Consider the following 19,926-nt stretch of genomic DNA (forward strand, 5'->3'; position numbering starts at 1 on the left):
GGTGATGCCAAGACATGAAGGTGTGCCGACATTTTCACACTGGTTGTGTTTACTCCCGAAACTGTATAAATAAAATCCAAGATTACAATAGCAGTTAAATGGTACTCCGGTTTCCTCCCACATTCCAAAAATATGCATGACAGGCTGATTGAACACTCTAAATTGTACCTAGGTGTTAGTGTGAGCGTGGATGGTTGTTCGTCTATGTGTGCCCTGCGATTGGCTGGCAACCGATTCAGGGTGTACCCCGCCTACTGCCCGGAGACGGCTGGGATGGGCTCCAGCACCCCCCGCGATCCTAGTGAGGATCAAGCGGTACGGAAGATGAATGAATATATTCATTCATTCATTCATTCATCTTCCAATAAATAAATAACTGTATTTATAGAGCACTTTCAAATAGCCATCGCTGCATACAAAGTGCTGTACATGAAGTAATTAACACATTAATGACGTTCACTCAAAGTTCGCTGGGAGATGCTCAAGAGGATGCTAACTGAAAACTGATGGTATATTTATTGTGAGTTTATTTTTTTTAATTTATAGTGAGATGTTAACTGTTTTGTTAAGCGCTTTGTTACAGCTGCCGCTGTTGTGAAAGCGCTATATAAATCAGCATGTATTGTATTGTATTGTATTGTATTGTATTGTATTGTATTGTATTGTATTGTATTGTATTGTATTGTATTGTATTGTATTGTATTGTATTGTATTGTATTGTATTGTATTGTAGTGTATATTTATTGAATACCCAGTTCGATTCATTGTTTCACAAAGACACACAAAGCCCTGGAATGAACTTTATTGATATGTCTGAAACCTCACAGCACCACAAACAGACAGACAGACTCGACCGGACAGAAATACAAACCGAGGCTGTCAGAAAAGTGATGATTTGTTCTAAAAACGGTCCTCTGATATTACTTTGTTTCCAAACATCCCTAAGCTGGCCTCGTAGCGTGAGTCGACATCTGCAGGCCAGCATACAAACACATAAATTGCAGAACGTCTATGATGAAATAAATAACGGATGATTTTGTTTCTCTTGGTCCAGTTTTCGATTCAGTCAGCCTGTGCGTGGGCGGGAGTTATACTAAAACAGAATCAAGCTAGTCACTGCAGTCGTTTTAGTCTAAAGGTTAGTTACTGTTTAACTAAGGAGCCACAAGCCAATTGGAACAAAAGATCAGTGTTGGCCAAATTGAGTTTATTGTTATTATTGATGCTGTGAATGTTTGATGGCTGCATCTGGCGTTCAGAGGTTCTTGGTCTCCGTGCTGGAGGACACCACCTTGCCATCCACCAAGGTCTGTGTCACTGTCATGACCTTGGTCTTCACCGATTTCTGCTCTTCCAGAGCGTCCTGGAGCCTGAAGTGGAAAAAAGAGGAAAATATTAAATATCCAAAGCCCAACCACTCGGTTCATTAAAAACAGCTTTTTTCTTGTCCGAGTAGTCTACACACTTGAAATCGCCACCATCCAGCAGCCGTCTGTAAGTGGCAATCTCAGCCTCGAGCTTCATCTTCATGTTGAGCAGGGTTTCGTAGTCTTGGGTCTGCAACTGGATGCTGTTACGAAGCTGTGTGAGTTCGGCCTCCAGGCCCAGGATGATAACGTTGAGCGACTCCATCTCCATGTTGTAGCGCATCTCTGTGTCTCTCAGCGTGCCTTCCAGGGATGCTTTCTGCAAAAGTGTAACGGATACGAAGCGAAGGGGTTAACGCATGAAAAACAGGAGAGCCAGCTGGCAGATGACAACACCATAGCGACGGGTCAGTCGTGTGTAAAGCTTATGCTAACAAAGTCCATGTGCGGGTGCTGAGTTGGGCATTTCATGCAGCTGAGATAAGCGTTGTGCTCAGGTCAGTGAAGTATGTTGGTTAAGTGCTTCTCACCAAACTCCTCTGGGACTCCAGCTCAATCTCCAGGGTTTGAAGGTGTCTGCGTAGGTCATTCAACTCTGTCTGGGAAGTCTTCAGGGCCTCGGTGTTCACTGTGACCTGGGTCTGCACTTCTGTTATCTGAGACATCAACATTCAGATATGAGGTACCTCAACCAAAGACAGCGGGCTCGGCCGAAAATTTTCCGCTAATCTACCTGAGATTCATGCCATGCTTTGAGTTCATCTTGATTCTTCTGTGCCATCTTCTCATACTTAGCCCTTATCTCTGCCATGATCTGAGCGAGGTCCTGTCCTTTAGGAGCGTCAACGTCTACGTGGACTCCCGACTGGGCGATCTGGTTACGGAGCAATAGAACTTCCTGGAGAAAGAAGCAGAAGGACAGAAGATGGTGTCTTTCAAATATTACCTTGTTGAGGTCCGTTAATAGGAAACGGGTACGTGTAAAGCAACACTTTGTCAAGATATTAAATGTAATGTCTTGGACATTTTCACAGATGCCAAATATGGATTGCATTGCTGTATTAGCTTTGACAGAAAACAACCTAGCGGTGTTCCAGATGTCCTTTACAAAACATTGTCACTGAAAAATTCCTACCATTATTTTCCAGAGCCTCCTGCAATCTCTGAAAATGTGTGCAAGGCTATGTCCACAAAACTAATATTCCTTTCCCTTTTGGCTTGCACGATTTCTGACTATGCCAAAAAATAGCTTTGGCCTTAGCAAAACACATTGTGAGTTAACAGTTGGTGTGAAAAGGCCTTTGACTCTTTGGTCATTTTAGCTAATCAGAAATCAGAAGGAAGTTATTCCGTGAAGAGCATAATTAGCAAATGTACGGACGGGTCTGTAGCATACATCCAAGAAAACTTTTTTTGCACTTTTACTCACGTTGTCGTGGTTCTTCTTCAGGTGGATCAGCTCCTCCTTCAGGCTTTCGATCTCGCTCTCAAGGTTCATGCGGCTCATGTTGGTGTCATCAATCACCTTCCTCAGACCAACAATATCGGCCTCCACGGATTGGCGGATAGCCAGCTCAGACTCGAATCTAATCATAACATATTAATTATGTGTGAAAGACTGATAAAACTGATCAGATTCAGAGATTTATTTACTTTGCTGACCTGAACAGCCTTTTGCCTGATATTAATTGCCGAACATTTAGCATTAAGCGTATTTGGTAAGCATCCGCTAGCTAGCTGTTTCCAATACTGTTTAATTTAGGATGCAAATGCAATGATGATTTGTCATCATGTGACAATTATTATCATGACAGGGATGTATTCATCCTTGGAGCCAGTCAGCAGTCTAACAGGTTGTGCCTGCAGCTGTTGGGCTTGAGGTTGACAGCAAACAATCGCGCCTTACTTCACTCTGAAGTCGTCGGCCGCCAGGCGAGCGTTGTCAATGCTGAGGATCAGGCGGGCATTGTCCATGGTGGCGTCGAACACCTGCGGCGGGTTGACAAAAGAAGAACGCCATTTAAATTGAAACTCGATGACAAGGCGTGGAACAAACAAAGCTTTCTGTTGACATTCACGCTAAAGGGCTTTCAAAGACAAACGGGATGGGGACTGCCTTGAAGCAGTATATGTTTTGGCTCATACATATTAGCTGATGGGCTGACAAAAAGAACAAGAAAACACGGTTAGCAATGTAGCTTTTCTTAAATACAAAACATTAATCAAATGGCCAACCGCTTTTGAACGTTTCGCCCACACGTTAACATTTTGGGTGTTGAATTTAATGAATGCAGTTGTCGTTTTGCTTTACTGCGGTCACACCAAGAAAGGTTCATCTAATAAGTTAAGTGGGGCTGGATGCTAGCTATGGTGTCCTACAAAAATTCTTGCTAACGTATTCCAAGATACATAATGGGATTTCCCAAAATAAGCAAACAAGAATGTAGCACATGAATAGTTTTTTAATGAAAAAAAACCCTGATGAACTCTATTGTTTTTTAATAATGCCCCATTAAATTAAAGTATACAGTATTGTTTCAAGAGGTTTTTCACATTAGCATGTGCTTGTGTCCAAAGACCCTCATCGGAGGGTTTTCATCAAAATGTACACTTTCCTGCTAAATAACCATTATATATATATATATATATATATATATATATATATATATATATATATATATATATATATATATATATATATATATATATATATATTTTTTAAATTTCCCAATGGAAAAGTGACACGTTAGAGTGACTGACTTTATATGCAGTCTGACAGACACGTGGTTGGCACTGTTTACTTTTGGAAAGATTACAGTCGATAAATGAGGGGGACATCTGGGTGAAAATGTCCAAGAGCCAATGAGAAATTGCCACAGAGTCAACTGCCGTCAGGCCTGCCGACAAACAGGATATTTAAACCAACAGGATGGGGGCACGTGATTTGCATAAGGAAGGTGGCAATAGAGGTCAGGGCGGTGTGTGTTTGTGTGTTGAAGTTCGTGCGTGTGTTTTTGCAATGGGCTGTCGACTTCAGTGCAGTGTGGTAGTTGCTGACATGAGAGTTTGTGCATTTGACCAACCCAAAAAATCGAGGCTGTTTGGAATATATTTTGAAGAATTGAATTGTCTGAATAGTAAATTAAATACAACCATTTAATCATAATTGTCATGCCTCCTCTCGGGCAATAGTTTGGAATAATGTCAAGACCTTAGGGAAAAAAATACCCTTTGAATGGATTAAATGTAATATTTTACAACCGTGACCCCATTATATTTGTTTGTTTACTGCCTGTACAGTATATACAATAATTAAGTTGCTATTGTTTCCCATCCCAATTGAATTTTCCACAGTGGGGCAATTAATAAAAAACAACTGGAATGCGGGGAAACTAAAGTACCTGAATGTATCTAGATTTTCATGACTCATGTCCTGAGAACCTTTTTTAAAGTTGGATGTTGAATAAATTATTGATGAATGTCACAAAGAACTTTCTGACCACAATGCAATGAATGAAATTAGCAATTTTGAAAAAAGATCTGGCTGCTCGTTTTAGTGCCTGGGACTTTTTATTTTGTTTGTCTTTGTTTTCCGGCCTCTGTGACCTATCATGATCCTTCTCCATACTATTTCCGGTCCAGCCCCCGGTTCCTGGTCCACAGAAGCGCAGTAGCGGGGGGAGGGGGGGGGGGCTGTGAGTCTTTGCCATGGACCCACAGGAGGCCAGTCTACTCTGTCTGATAGGTATTCAATTCTGATGATTAACACGGACCGCTTAAAGATTCCACGCTAAAACACGCTCACGATTCTTCTCACTCTGGCTTTCATTCATTCATTTCACCTTTGACCTGGCAGCCCCCATCCTACTTGCCACATGGTTTTAGCTTAAATGACATAAAGTACATTGACCAAATTCATCCTCACCTTCCTCCTCAGGTCATCCAGGATGGCCTGGTACTTGCTGTAGTCTCTGAAGTCCGGTCCGCTCTTGGACAAGGCCTCCTTGATCTTAATCTCCAGCTTCTGGTTGGCCTGCTCCAGGTTTCTGACCGTTTCCAGGTAGTTGGCCAAGCGGTCGTTGAGGTTCTGCATGGCAAACTTCTCATTGCCGGTGATGTTGCTCCCGCTGCCGCTCACCTGGACGCTGCTGGAGAAGCCTCCTCCTGAAACTTGTCCCATTCCTGCTCCCAGCCCACTGCGCACACTGGATGAGATGCTGACACGGTTCCCCCCAGCGCCACCATGGATGGTGGGGGCCCTGTAGACAGAGCCTTTGCCAGAGGACGAGGTGCGCAGAGAGTATGTGGTTTTCTGGGAGGTTTGCATCGTTGCTGGAGAAACTCAAGAGAGTGAGGCACAGGCTGGGCTGGCTGGAATGGGAACTCACAAACACAAGGCAGTAAGAGAGGGGAAGCCGCTAAACTATATAAACCTTTTGGGCCCTCGGGGTCCGCCCCTCAGACCACTCCCCCTCACCCTCTGTTACCTCCTCCTTTTCCACAGACACAAACCGCAGACATGCTTTTAGCTTGACTTTGTTCCTTACAGTTTGTCCTGAGTTGGTAAATCTGTTACACTCCCGTCATTTTGAATAGTTTATATCTTTTTATTCCTGTGATGACATATATCAACCGAGCAGAGAGATATTCACCACAGATCCATTCATTAATTGCCAGTATTGGCATATAAATAAGCAATAAAGCAGCATCGGCTCTTGTCTTTTGAAACATTTTTTTAAAACAGATGTGAGATGAATAACATTTTGAATTACAATTATAGCATCGTAACCAAGTCAATTACAAACATAAGAATGTCTCAAGAATAAATTTCAATAGCGCAAATTATATATTCCATGACAAACTTATTCTCGTATGAGCACTTTTTTCTAAAAAATGTTTTTACAGTTTACATTTCTTGTTTTTTTTTTCAATGCAGCGCAAACACACAGTTGTGTTGTTGTCAGTCTTGATGACACATGACATTCTTCGCTGGTATGCGATGGAGAAACACCCATTACTCAAGTTGTTTCTCGATTCCACTTAGTCAGCCGGGTGACATCGTGTAAGTTCACGCCACACCCGGCAAAAAGGAGAATTGTCAGTTACGATCATGACAGGAAGTCAAGGCGTGTCGCACTCCTGATCATCAATGACGTTCGTAAAAATGATGAAGATTCTCATGAAACAGTTTGGTGGATTTTAATGCCTCAGACGTAATGCTAGACATTTTAGTATATACTTTAGACATTAACTTATATCCTTAAAAGTCCATCCACCCATCCATCCATTTCTGAATCCGCTTATCCTCACAAAAGTCGCGGGCATGCCGGCGCCTATCCCAGCTATCGTCGGGCAGGTTTCACGATTGGCCAAGTCGTGAAACGTTAACTGACCCTCCTAACAGGTAGCACACCCAGCAAGATAATTTTTTTTCCCTCTGCTTGGAAATACCATTTTGCGACGGCCTACGTTGATACTCTTTTATTCCAAGGAGTATGATCGTCATAAATTTGGTGTATGTCCATTTGGTGTTGGTGAATGTAGATCATTGCAAAGCTGTCATGATTCGGTTTGGGACCAACAGGTGGCACTGTAGGGCTCCCCCTGCAGCTGCACACCTGTTGGTCATTAGGTAATTAGTGGCTTTAAAAGGACTCCCAGCCCGAGCACTCATGGTCGGGTCATTGTTTGCTCTTGGCTACTGTCATGTTTGTTTGTTGCCACTTGTCTGCTGCAGTCAGGTTTGTTTCGGTCATGTTTTGGTCACGGTTCTGTTTTAGCTTCAGTTGTGATTTTTGTTTGATACTTTGGGTTCGCTTCGGTTGTTATCAGTTTGTTTAGGATTTAGTTTTCTGTGTTTCATCAATACACTTCTTCATATACACCTTGCTCCTCCCTCCTGCGTGCTTTTTAGGGTCCTCCTCCACCTCGCAAACGTGACAAAAGCATTGGCAGTGACCAGGTAACGATGATTTAGCTTTCATCCCATTAGCGTCGACCAAATAAATCTGAAGTCATATAACATCTATAGTGTGTGAAACAAGTGGAGGGGGCGCTGCCCTTGTCCACCAGCCGACTTAACCGCAAACGGCAAACAGACAGACAATTCCTTTAGACTTCTGACAGGCAGGCGAGGCTGTTATCGGTTTGACACCAGAAAACCAGATTTTTAATCAAATGAATCTCCCACCATGACTCTAAATACATTTGGCCAAAATGAGAGGGCTGCTAAAAAAAAAAAACTTCATCGTCATCTGAGAATTTTTAGGCGTGTCCACTCTTGATGGGTTTGGTTCGATAAGAATTCTGACTCTTTGGTGTGTTTTGTCTGGTTGAAGATGTGATCTCATAAGTTTGAACACAACTGACAACCAAAAAACTGGGCTAATGTTAAAATGACAGCAAAAACCCAACCCTTTTCGAAACTGCTTGAGCCCATCCCAGCTGACACTGGGTGAGAGGTGGAGTACGCCCTCGATTGATTGCCAGCCACAGCAGTAATGTATCAGAAAATAATCACCAGTTCAAATCAGTACAGCGGAACTGCTACCATCAAAAGGACCAATGTGTAAAAAACAACAAGCGGAGCTTTGAAAGGCATCATTTTGTCAAGTACTACATCACACACACTGTGCGTTATTGCAACTGTAACTGTGTACTTTTTATTGAGCAAATACGTTTGTGAATCAGAAACATGATTCAAAACTGGATCTGTCCAAACAGGAGGGCGAAATCGCAATCGTGGACACAGAGCGTCACGGAGCTTTTCCGAGCAATTACGGGTATTATTATGCTACTGCTGCTCTCTTTGTTTGCACTAGTTGGGGTTTGCCAGTCAGTGGAGCTCTCTAATGCTGGGTAGATTTGAAGACTGCATTAAACAGGGTTTCTGGTGTGAAAATATAAACGACCGTTAGCATAGGCTCAACCGTATGCCTAATGACAGGGGAGTCGAGCTAATTTTAGTTGCGGCCAATTTGGAGTTACGTCTTCCCTCGGAGGGCTGTTATGACAGTGAAACCACAAAATTATTACTTGTACACAACAAATTAATAGATTGCTAGTTTTGAAATCGGTCACGTCGATTAAAATAGTTTGTGAGGGTAAACGGGGAAACAAAATTATTGCAAAATCTCAACGTCATTTATTACATATTTGACAACTTGACATTTTGGTACAGATCTTAGCAAATCGACACGTGATTTGCTTTCGCGGGCCACATAAGTTGACCTGGCGGGCCAGATCTGGCCCCCGGGCCTTGAGTTTGACACGTGTGCCTAATGAGGATAAACGCTATAAGAAAGAGATGAACATGTTGTTGTGGATGTAAAAGGAGTCTTATTAGTCATAATGTCTCTTTCATGTCATTTAGGATGATGAGATATCCTGACCTCTTTTGCGCAGTGTTCCCTCCAAGCAGGATGCAGGTCGTGATTGTTCCCCGCCCATTGAGGATATGGACAAACAAAGAAACAATTGCACAGTCTCCTTAGTAGGCACATCAGAACAATAACTTCTGAGCTGGCGTAAAAACATTCCAGACGTCCCTCCTGCAGGTTTTTTAACACATGGACATTCCATTCACAAGACCACTAAAAATATGCTCGGAACTAGGCCCCCCCACAACCCCACCTTGCAATCATATAAAAAAGGTAAGAATTGAATCGATTGTTGACAAACTCTCTTCCGTCCGTCCTGCCAGCATGTTGATGAGCCTCACTTTGAGGTTTGGTGGTGTTTTCGTCAAGGTACACCTGGCAGGATATTTGAGTGTTAGAAAATACTCGAATTGCAGTAAAAAGTCAAACAAAAGGGATTCACATTAAGCACAGATTTAGAATGAGGCCGACGCACCAGCAAAACCTTGATCAGTTTGCATGCATGTTTGAACAAAGATAATAATCAAAGTGGAGTCACTGGAAAAAGACAAATATGTGTTCTTAACCTAAATCTATCCCGGAACTTTTACCCCGAAAGGTTTTAGCTGTAGAACCGTCACTGAGCTAACAAGACACTTATCAGCTGAGTCACGGTTTTGGTATGTCTGATAGTAGTGATCATCATCTACTGTTTGGTCTTCATCTGAAGGTGGCCACACCCAAAAGAGAAAACGGACGCTCCGGAGCAGCGATAAGACAAAGCAGGAGAAGGGTATCCCGTTTCAAACTGACAGGAGCCTCGGTTTAAGATAAAATAGGGACACTATTTGGGTTTGCGGTGCCTTGACTTTCTGAAATGAAATTTAGGTGCTTTCAGAGTGCAAAAGTAACATCGGGTCAAGATTTTACACTGAATTTATGGTGAGAGGTTAGCACTGTGCGATTGCTATAATTTCTGTGTTGCCAGAATGAAATTGTCTCGCATTTCTGCCAACAGCATGATCTGATTCGCGGCAGCTGTCCTTTTCATGTGTTTTTATGAGCTTTCATTAACTTTTGTACATTTTTCACTGAGATATGAAGAAAAGATGGATTAAATACACCCGTTATATTGTCTTGGCATCTACTGAATCTGACAAACTGGTAAAACATTTTCGTCTTGGACAGTTGTGCTTCACATTGAACTAGCTAGCTGCTGCCAATCTTGTAAACAACTTTTAATTTCTCTCAAGATATCCAGCAAATGAAAACTTTTGAAACAGCAAACACAAATGTTGAAAGGACGACTCGATTCTGTTACTCAAGTAGAGCCACACAAGTAAGTTCTGTCAGACTTCCGATGACAGCAAGCACTTCCAGTGCCTCTAAGGTTCTGGCCTGGTGTCAAGAATTTAGTCCGTTATTAGCCGGCCATTTCCCCACTATGGATGGTTTCCAGTTACTCACTAATCCCTTCACACTAAGGAGTCGAAAGAATTACGTTCCTGTCTACAAGTCACGGATAGATTTGGACAAAGGTTAAACCAGAATTAAAAGCTTAAAAAGGGCTAAATGCCATTGTTTGGTGTGTGTAAACATTTATTGAAGCATTTTAGATAAGGTGCTTTAGATTGGGGTTTACCTGGAATCATGTAATGGATTACATTCGTCATGTATCGGATTCATTTGAAGTGTACTTGAGGACATCAATGCACGAAAAGAGGCGACCACCTGAACACAATTTAAGATGCCAGAACAACAGATTGCACTGTGTTCCAAAAGGTATGGCAAAAATGATGCATACATTCGCAGGGAAAGGCCAAAATAAAAAAAACAACTAAGGCACCGGGTAAGGGGAAGCATTTGGGTAGATTGTGTGTACCGGTACATTGATCATGAAGGAGGGCGTTAACCTGTTGGTCTGCAAATGTGAAACAATTTGCATAGTGTGTGTGTGTGTGTGTGTGTGTGTGTGTGTGTGTGTGTGTGTGTGTGTGTGTGTGTGTGTGTGTGTGTGTGTGTGTGTGTGTTTTCAAGAGGGAGAACCTGGTGCACTGACCCATGAGTATCTTTACTGACAATTTAAATCATATGTGCTCTCTTGCACGTTCTCTTTTAAACACACATACACACACACACGTACACACGCATCACAACAACAGACAAACACAGTATTCTTGAACTCATATCGCACAAACAATGATATGGCTTCATATCTTTGTAGGCCACACTAGGTAAACATACACACTGCGGCGTGAAAAAGGTATGTGAATCCATGCGCGTATGACATCTGCAAGAGCTAATCTGAGTCAGGAGTCGTCCAACCTACAGACGTATTGATTTGACAAGATTAGAGGTGTTGGTCAATGCTGGCCAGCCCTATGGAGAATGTGTCAGAAAATGGTCTGTTCTTGTGAGTGAGATCTGCAACAGACCATTATTTACGCAGAAATCCAGTGAATTATAAAGGGTACTTTTAGAAAAACTTTACACGTGTGTGCATTTGTGCATGTGGGCGTCTGAAACAAAACAAAAACCAATAATCACCATGAAAAAAAAGACAGTTGAGTGCGAAACATTCGGCAAGCCTCCTCGCTGCCCATCTTTAAAGCCTTCCTCAAAACCCACTTGTATTCTTTGGCGTTCGACTCAGCATGATTTGACCGCTTGGTGCTTTCTACCGCCTTTATTACCATTTCGTCTTACTGTTTATTGTGCATGTTAAATCGCTCCATGTACAGCACTTTGTATGCAGCGATGGCTGTTTGAAAGTGCTCTATAAATACTGTTGACTTGACTTGAAATTTAAAAAAAAATCTGAGAAAATTGTGCAGAATTTTTTTTAAAATCATTCAGTACCAGCCAATTCTGGACCAAGTCTAAAAAGACGTTTAAAAACGTCTTTGGGAGTTAATGAGTTAAAAGTGGTACCTCTCTCAACTCATACTCTATTGAGGTCATCGAACTGCGGTCATGCATGTCGTCTTGGGAGACGGATTAACTGGGACTTTTGTGTCGTTTATTCAAACCAGAGGAGCAGTCTCATTTAGGAGTCTTTAGAAAATAATTTAAGAATAAAAATAACACCAGAAGTGCATTAAGAGATGTGTAATGCTAGCTTTACCATGTCATTCAAAAGTTAACATGCAATTTTTTGGGTATTTTTCTTTTTTTTTTTTTTTTTTTTACATTTTACCATTAATAGCGAAGACCCTCTTGTTACACTTTAGGAATGACGTACATCTGGAATGTGAATGGAATTAATATCTAAAAAAAAGAAAAAAAAACACTTCGTTGATGAGCATCCTGGACTGGATGTTCAATCAAAAAAAAAAACAAATAAAATTGTGTCTTGTGGTTTAAAAAAAAAGCCATCACCACACCTTGGTGTGAGAGGCACCCGTGTCGACTGTGTGGCACTTGGAACGGTCATGGAGATGCTCATTACATGACAGCCGATGAGTCACGAAGTCACAAGGCAATTGCACCTCAAGTCTGAATGTAGCACGCTCCTTTTAAGTATGTGTGTTGGTATAAAAGGCCTCGGCATGCACACACACTTTCTGTATGGTATTTAGACTCTGTGTGTGAAAGTTGTCATCACTCAGATAATCCACTGGTGAGACATCATCTCCAGTACTGCGCTAGCCGTTTCTTTGGGGGGGGGGAGGGGGGGAGGAAATAATAAAATAAGTGAGTGAGAGAGAGGGAGAAATGGAGAGAGAGAGAAATCAGCCATTTGGCTGACTTGAACGACTCAGACTGTAGAGTTCTTGTTCAAGGGGTCCATCCTTTCTCTGCTGTGACCTCCGAGGCCAGAACACCCACGGAAAGCGTTAAATCAGAGCAAGCCCTGACAGCTCGATAGCTGTGAAGTCTCATTCGCAAGCCCAGTGAAAGGATTGTCCAGTATTTGACAGGGGGTCAGCTGCTAATCAAGGCCTTGGCTTCTCATAACTGGACACCTAAATCAGTAGGAGGACAAAAACCACAATACAGAATTTCTGTGAAACATCCATTGAAACTCCTACAGCAGGCCTTCTGTCATAGCTTCAATACTGTTGCATATATATATATATATATATATATATATATATAATTTTGGGTGTGTCAGGAACAACGCCACAAAGCTGACTTTGTCACTATGTGACATTGGTGGCTGAGTGTGAGAATGGAGCTGAGGAAAGACAGACTTAATCTTGTCTTGTAAAGGTTGATGAAGTGATAGTGACTAATTCCACTGATTTGCAACGCTGCACTGCGCCATCCTGAGCTGCGTTTGCATCATGTGTCGCCCCCTCCCTGTATTCTTGCCAAATCATGATATCCGAGCTTTTTCTTATTTTCCCAGAAACTCTTATAGTTTCTTCCCATTTAGTTTTTGTTTGTTTGCACAATCTGCTGTCCGTCGCTACGACACCAGGATTTCCGCTCTGAGGATCATCAAAAGATTGTTATCTTGAGTAAGCTAATGCAGGTGATGAGGTAATTTGCAGCACCACTGCAAATCTACAACCACACCATTGTTGAATTAGAATAATAGAGCACATACATGAACCAATCTCTTTTTTTGTCAATGGATGCTACAGCTTCTTGTTGACTTTGAAACTTAGCTTGTAGCCGACGTGTGGACATTTTGAGCATGACGTCTCTGATCCACTGGTTAAAGGACATATTCTCTCCTCTTTTATCTCAAACTGCTTCAAACAACAAAGCGTATGACGGAAAAGTGGTTAGGACTGCACGACTGTCCGTGTTTTAATGTTATGTGTTGTGTTTATTATTTTACTTTATGTTAACTGTTTTGTTAAGTGCTTTGTTACAACTGCCGCTGTTGTGAAAGCGCTATATAAATCAGCATGTATTGTATTGTATTGTAAAGTTGAACTATCAACAAAAGTGAAACAAAACCCCAAAACATTGATCTCCACATTTGCGCAGGTTCTCCTGAGAAAAATGACAATGCGTGGATTACAATGAATGGTATTTATTAATTTATCTCGAATGAATTACATTTGTAATATTGTGTCATGCATACAAACCAAAAACCTGGCCCCAGGACCAAAGCACGAATTACACAGTCTAAAGGTGCATTGGCTCTCATTAGCAAATAAAGTTGTTCCTAATAAAGTGGCCAGTCAAATGCAACTGAATATCAGACTACAAGCAAAGCGTGACGCCTGGAAAAATGCAAATAATAAGAAAAAAAAAGCCGAACAACAGTCCGATTCAGACACACTTCCTCGTGGTCAGAGGTCGCATGCATGGGTGGAGTGAGTCCATGTAGTCTGGTCTTTTCAGGGTCGGGCATTGGGGGTGGGACACATAATGAAGCGATTACTTTGCTATATGATATTTGTAACAACACTTTTAGACACGGGGTTTTATCATCCAATGAGAGGGAACGCCCTTCTGGGAATGTGAGCTGTTGAACCCCCTCGCGCATTCTATAGAGAGACTTCTTTGGCTCAAACACACACACACAGACACAAAAGATGTGTGCAGTCTCTTTAATGTCACGTTACATAACGTTATGGGCACGGTCACGTTGAAAAGTGACATTTTTAACAATATGCCATTTGTTGAATCCATTTTACTATCTATCTATCTATTGAGCAAGCTAGCCAGCTAGCTGTCTGTCTGTCCATCTATCTATCTGTCTGTCTGTCCATCTATCTATCTATCTATCTATCTATCTATCTATCTATCTATCTATCTATCTATCTATCTATCTATCTATCTATCTATCTATCTATCTATCTATCTATCTATCTATCTATCTATCTATCTATCTATCTATCTATCTATCTATCTATCTATCTATCTATCTATCTATCTATCTATCTATCTATCTATCTAAGCTAGATAGATAGCTATCTATCTAAGCTATCTAAGCTAGATAGATAGCTATCTATCTAAGCTATCTAAGCTAGATAGATAGCTATCTATCTAAGCTATCTAAGCTATCTAAGCTAGATAGATATCTATCTAAGCTATCTAAGCTAGATAGATAGCTATCTATCTAAGCTAGATAGATAGCTATCTATCTAAGCTATCTAAGCTATCTAAGCTAGATAGATAGCTATCTATCTAAGCTATCTAAGCTAGCTAGATAGCTATCTATCTAAGCTATCTAAGCTAGATAGATATCTATCTAAGCTATCTAAGCTAGATAGATAGCTATCTATCTAAGCTATGTAAGCTATCTAAGCTAGATAGATAGCTATCTATCTAAGCTATCTAAGCTAGCTAGATAGATAGATAGATAGATAGATAGATAGATAGATAGATAGATAGATAGATAGATAGATAGATAGATGGACAGACAGACAGATATATAGATAGATAGTGCCCATAACGTTATATAACGTGATATTAAAAGAGACTGCACACAGTATCTATCTAGCTCGCTAGATAGATAGATACAACCAGCCTAGACCTGAAATGTGTACACACTGTCTGTACAGTGGTTCGAGCCGTTCAGTGCAAAAGCTGGCTGGGCGGAGTGCGATGATTTACACTTCCAAGTGGCAGTTGTTTCGATAGGATGCAAGAGTGGAGACGCGTACTCCTGCACATGAAATGGAGACATGGATTCTGAATGGGAACATCGTGTTTCTCTCTTGCGGTTGTGTTGACATTAGATGAGCATTCAGGCAAGTTTGGAACTGAGCTTCCGAAAAGGCCAGCATCTGACCAATAGGACCGTGCTTTACTTAAAGTAACACATTTTACAGTGCAATGGGGTGGAATGGTTTTTTTTTCTTTCTTCCCCTCCTTATAGTGCTTACACAAGAGTGAATAAATTGTCTAAATCACTTTCTTTTTCACCCTGTCAGCTTCTTTCTTCCATGCAGACATTAAGGCCACCGCGTCTCTTCTCTCCCATCGCAACCCGCGTCTTCACTCTGTAATTGCTCCCAGAACCTCCTCCCTCTGACTGATGCCGAGCTGTACTAGGAACAGAAAAAAACTTTCCAAACTGAGTCCTCGTTGTGTTTCCACGGCAACAGGAAACACATCAGTTCATTTTGGGAAAAAAAAGGCCTCAGTTTCGCCAGGCTATTATTTTTACCCTTCCTTTGAGCACACACCATGGGCCCCGTTCAGAAGCCTCCTGGCAAAGCCCTGCTGGATTTGACACACCACATTTCACAAGTGTGTGCAAGACCACACCGCAGTCGCCGCAGTTGAGTTTTTTTTATTTGTGCTCGACTCCCATGGCGTCGAGCTGCTGCGAGAGATGTTTTTGGACACAATGGGCTCGTTTGAGTGGACAATGAAGAAAGTCCTTCAAGGCACTTCATAGTTAAGGACAAAAAGCCTGAAAAGGAGTGGGTGGAAAAATGACCACTGTCCGGTCACAAGGAATGTACGAATTGGCCAAGATGGTCTTGGGAAGAATCATCCATTGAGAGCAAAGTGTGTGAGAGGGAGCTGTTTCTCTACATGGCACATGATTGAAAGGGGCGGCCAATAACAAGACAGTTAGTTGCTTTTGACAAATTCCCGGGACTTCCTCCTTTTTTTTTTTTTTTTTTAAATTTGGCAACTCATCATTTCTTGCATCTGACATAAATGTGACCCATGTACAGCCATTGTCAAATACACTGAAGATGAAAAATGAGATTTTAGTTGGCGATATTCTTTTAGCAAGCACTGAATTATGTTCGGCGGCTCAGTGGTGCAGTGGTTAGCGCGTCGACCTCACATTGCAGAGGTACCGGGTTCAATCCCAGCTCTGGCCTCCCTGTGTGGAGTTTGCATGTTCTCCCCGGGCCTGTGTGGGTTTTCTCCGGGTACTCCGGTTTCCTCCCACATTCCAAAAACTTGCATGGCATGCTGATTGAGCACTCCAAATTGTCCCTAAGTTTGAGTGCGAGCGTGGATGGTTGTTCGTCTCTGTGTGCCCTGCGGGCAACCGGTTCAGGGTGTCACCCGCCTTCTGCCCGTAGACAGCTGGAATAGGCTCCAGCAAACAAACAAAGATCTCCAGCAAGGCTGAACAAATGCTAGATTGTTGTCTACAACAATACAACAATGTGAATGACATGCTGTCGCTACCTGAGATCAAACATGACGCAACATATTTCAAGCATCGATTGTGCTGATTTGCTCAAGTAATGTCCTCCATGCTTCACCGGGTGTGTTGTTCCCTTGAGTTAACCGAATCCATCCAATCATCCATTTTGTGCGGTGCTCGTCCTCGTTAGAGTTGCAGGTGAGCTGGGGCCGATCCCATCTGACTTGGGGTGAGAGTTGGCGTCCACTCTGGATTGCTCCACTGTCAATTGCAAGGCACATGTGCAGTAGACAAAGAACCATTTTATATCGAAGCAGCTGTTTGCAGTCAAAGGTCTGCTTAACATTTTCCGTTTGCCAAGCGGAACAAAAAACTAGTCTCGTTTGCACAGATTACAGCCCGGTAATTCTATAAAAAGAAGAATCTAATCGAGTACAGCTTCTTAAATGGACGGCAGCCCTTTAACTGTTCATTGACAGCAAATATATCAGGAGTAATAGTGCTGCAGAGTGCGCCGTAGAGAGTTATATAACTAGAAAAGCGAGATTGAAATGAAAAGTCAGCCCTATTTTTTGGTCTGCATTGGTTTTCCCAGCCCATCTTTTGATTGCCTTTTGAATTTGGAATCTATTTCAGATGACCGACTCTTTCCTACCATATAATCACATTGCGGCTACCCAACGGCCGCCTCACATGAAATGAGACGTTTTCAATGGAGCGGAGGAAGCTTGAGGGAAATCCCTCTCAAATAAGGCGATCCTTTCTTTCAGGAAGTCCTCTTGTATACCTTTCGCCTGTTCGTCGCCGCCCTCAGACATCCTCAATGACCATATGCACGTCTGGAAAGCATTAAGTTCTCCAAAGTCTTTCCACCCATTTTTTTTTACATTTCTGTCTTCGCATTCTTCTTTTTTGTTTTCCATGCCACGTCACTGCGGCCGCGTATGAATTTAATGGATCACAAATGATGCAAAGAGCAGTGCGCTCTCAAGCTACAGTATGGGAGACTTTGCGCGACGGCCTTTGTCACCTCTACAATTCACAGGCAATTGTATCACCCCCCCCCCCCCCCCCCGTACATATTTTGAAAGTGAGTGAGATGACATGCGCCAAGTTGAAAAATATCACATATGTATACGAGTTGCGGCATATGTATATGAAAATGCAAAATGACAATTTGGACGCCTCCCACCGTGCTGCTAAGATCTGCTACAGGAATTTGTCTGTCTGGCAGTCAAACTTTGACATGTCAGGAGGTTACACGCTGACCCTTTTGGAGCTCGGTGCTCGCTGTCTTCTCATTTGGGCCACAAGGACTCAAAGAGGTGCTTTGTGGCTCGCTGATGTTCGAAGAGACAACAATGTAAATGTGGGGGGGAAAAAAATGATTGACATTTGGACTTCTCTTTCAGCAACGTTGTTATCCCAAATATAGACAACAGTTATGTCATTTGGCGTAAATCTGACAACAAATCTGTTCACATCACACTTGTGTGACAAGAGATGACCTGAAGGAAAGAAGTTCAAATCCCCAAAATAAGTAAAAATAAAATGCCAAGTTAACATTTAAGAAAGAGGACTCGGTGCAGTGAATTTCCACATCCACATTAGTCCTGAAAGTAATTTCTCACTGTTGATAAACAACCTGATTGAAATGAATGCGAAAAGTAGCCATAGATCGAAGGAATGCTTTTTTTTGTCCTTTTTTCAGTAAATAGTACTTTCACGCTGCATCAGCAATACTCGCCCATAGGCTGGTTTGGAAAATTGGAATTAAATTGAATTGAACCAGTGCTTTCTCTTCCTTTTTTTTTTTTGAAATAGAGAACCTTTTCATCTCTCCTTGACTCAATGCCATTTTCCACAAAGCTGAAGCGAAGGTGCTCTTGGGAGATTTGTCTTTCCAAAGAGGCCCGGTCTCGAGGCAACAACAGCGATCTGTTGCGGGACCGTTTCTTCTTCTGTGCCTCATCAAAAGAACGAGTTCGTATTATTTAAGCATGTTGCAGAGGAGCGCAAGAAAATCACTCCTAAAGTTAGCTGTATTAAAAAAAAAAAAAGCAGCACGATGGGGCCGATTTATTTGTCTGCTTTGTATTAAATAGAAAATGTAAATGGTCACAAACGGAAAATGACAGTTCTGCGTTCTCAATTAATTTTTATTTCTGGACGTCTTGTCACTTGTCTTTTTGACTTTGGGAGTGGCAGCCGATGACCAATCACAGCGCAGGGAAAGGAAGAAGTTGACTCTCGCGGCCTCCCACGTCCTCTGCGCCACGGCTTCTCATTAAGACTGTTTACGCCACGACTGCGGCTGTGTGCCAAGCGGTAATTATGCAGTCTTCTTTTCGCTTGGCTCTTATCGACCTTCCTGCTTTTTCTCCGCGACTCCCCTCCAGTTGCGACTGCAGTTTACATTTTACAGTGACATTCTGCCACTGCTCTTTCTTCCCAGGGTCGTCTATCTTTCAGACGCCCCATGATTTAGTACTCCCCCTCTTCGCCCATTCTTCACACCCAGAGCTTGTGTGCGGCGCCTTTTTTTTCCCCCTCACCCATTCCCTCCCACACTCTTTTTACCTTCAATCCTCCCTTCCATCGCTGTCTGACCTTCCAACTTGAGGACCGTGTTCGGATCCAACGGCGCACGCCCCTCTCCCCCGCAGGAATGTGCTGTTTGTACCTAAACACAACAAGAGCACAGATAAGGACGTGTCTCCACAAGGGCAGCTGAAAGTGGGCCTTATCAGGGGAGCCTTAGAGGAAGGAAGGCAGGATTAGTCATGAAATTGGAGGGGAATTCCTGATTGTTTCCTGATTTATTCATTAATATAAAGCAGCACCAAGTGGACTCTGGTTCCAACTCGATTGCTAAAATCGGTTGTGAGATTTAAAATCAAGGGCGGCCCGGTAGTCCAGTGGTTAGCACGTCAGCTTCACAGTGCAGAGGTACCGGGTTCGATTCCAGCTCCGGCCTCCCTGTGTGGAGTTTGCATGTTCTCCCCGGGCTGGCGTGGGTTTTCTCCGGGTGCTCCGGTTTCCTCCCACATTCCAAAAACATGCATAGCAGGCTGATTGGACGCTCTAAATTGTCCCTAGGTGTGAGTGTGAGTGCGAATGGTTGTTCGTTTCTGTGTGCCCTGCGATTGGCTGGCAACTGATTCAGGGTGTCCCCCGC

The 19,926-nt window shown here is 42.5% G+C and overlaps 2 protein-coding genes across 2 annotated transcripts in view; both read right to left on the minus strand.

Annotated features, from left to right (window-relative positions):
• The window catches only part of LOC127591554 (LHFPL tetraspan subfamily member 4 protein-like), a 219,266-nt gene that overhangs the window by 49,834 nt on the left and 149,506 nt on the right, over positions 1 to 19,926 (minus strand). The window lies entirely within an intron of this gene.
• On the minus strand, positions 788 to 5,780 carry krt18a.1 (keratin 18a, tandem duplicate 1). The gene is made up of 7 exons (XM_052051400.1): positions 5,293 to 5,780; positions 3,274 to 3,356; positions 2,797 to 2,953; positions 2,101 to 2,265; positions 1,898 to 2,023; positions 1,466 to 1,686; positions 788 to 1,370 (listed from the first exon to the last, which is right to left on the minus strand). Exons 1-7 carry the CDS (start codon positions 5,692 to 5,694, stop codon positions 1,256 to 1,258), a joined length of 1,269 nt encoding a protein of 422 aa, XP_051907360.1. The 5' UTR covers positions 5,695 to 5,780; the 3' UTR covers positions 788 to 1,255.

Source organism: Hippocampus zosterae, chromosome 2 (genome assembly GCF_025434085.1).
Source record: "Hippocampus zosterae strain Florida chromosome 2, ASM2543408v3, whole genome shotgun sequence".
Classification (NCBI taxonomy): domain Eukaryota; kingdom Metazoa; phylum Chordata; class Actinopteri; order Syngnathiformes; family Syngnathidae; genus Hippocampus; species Hippocampus zosterae.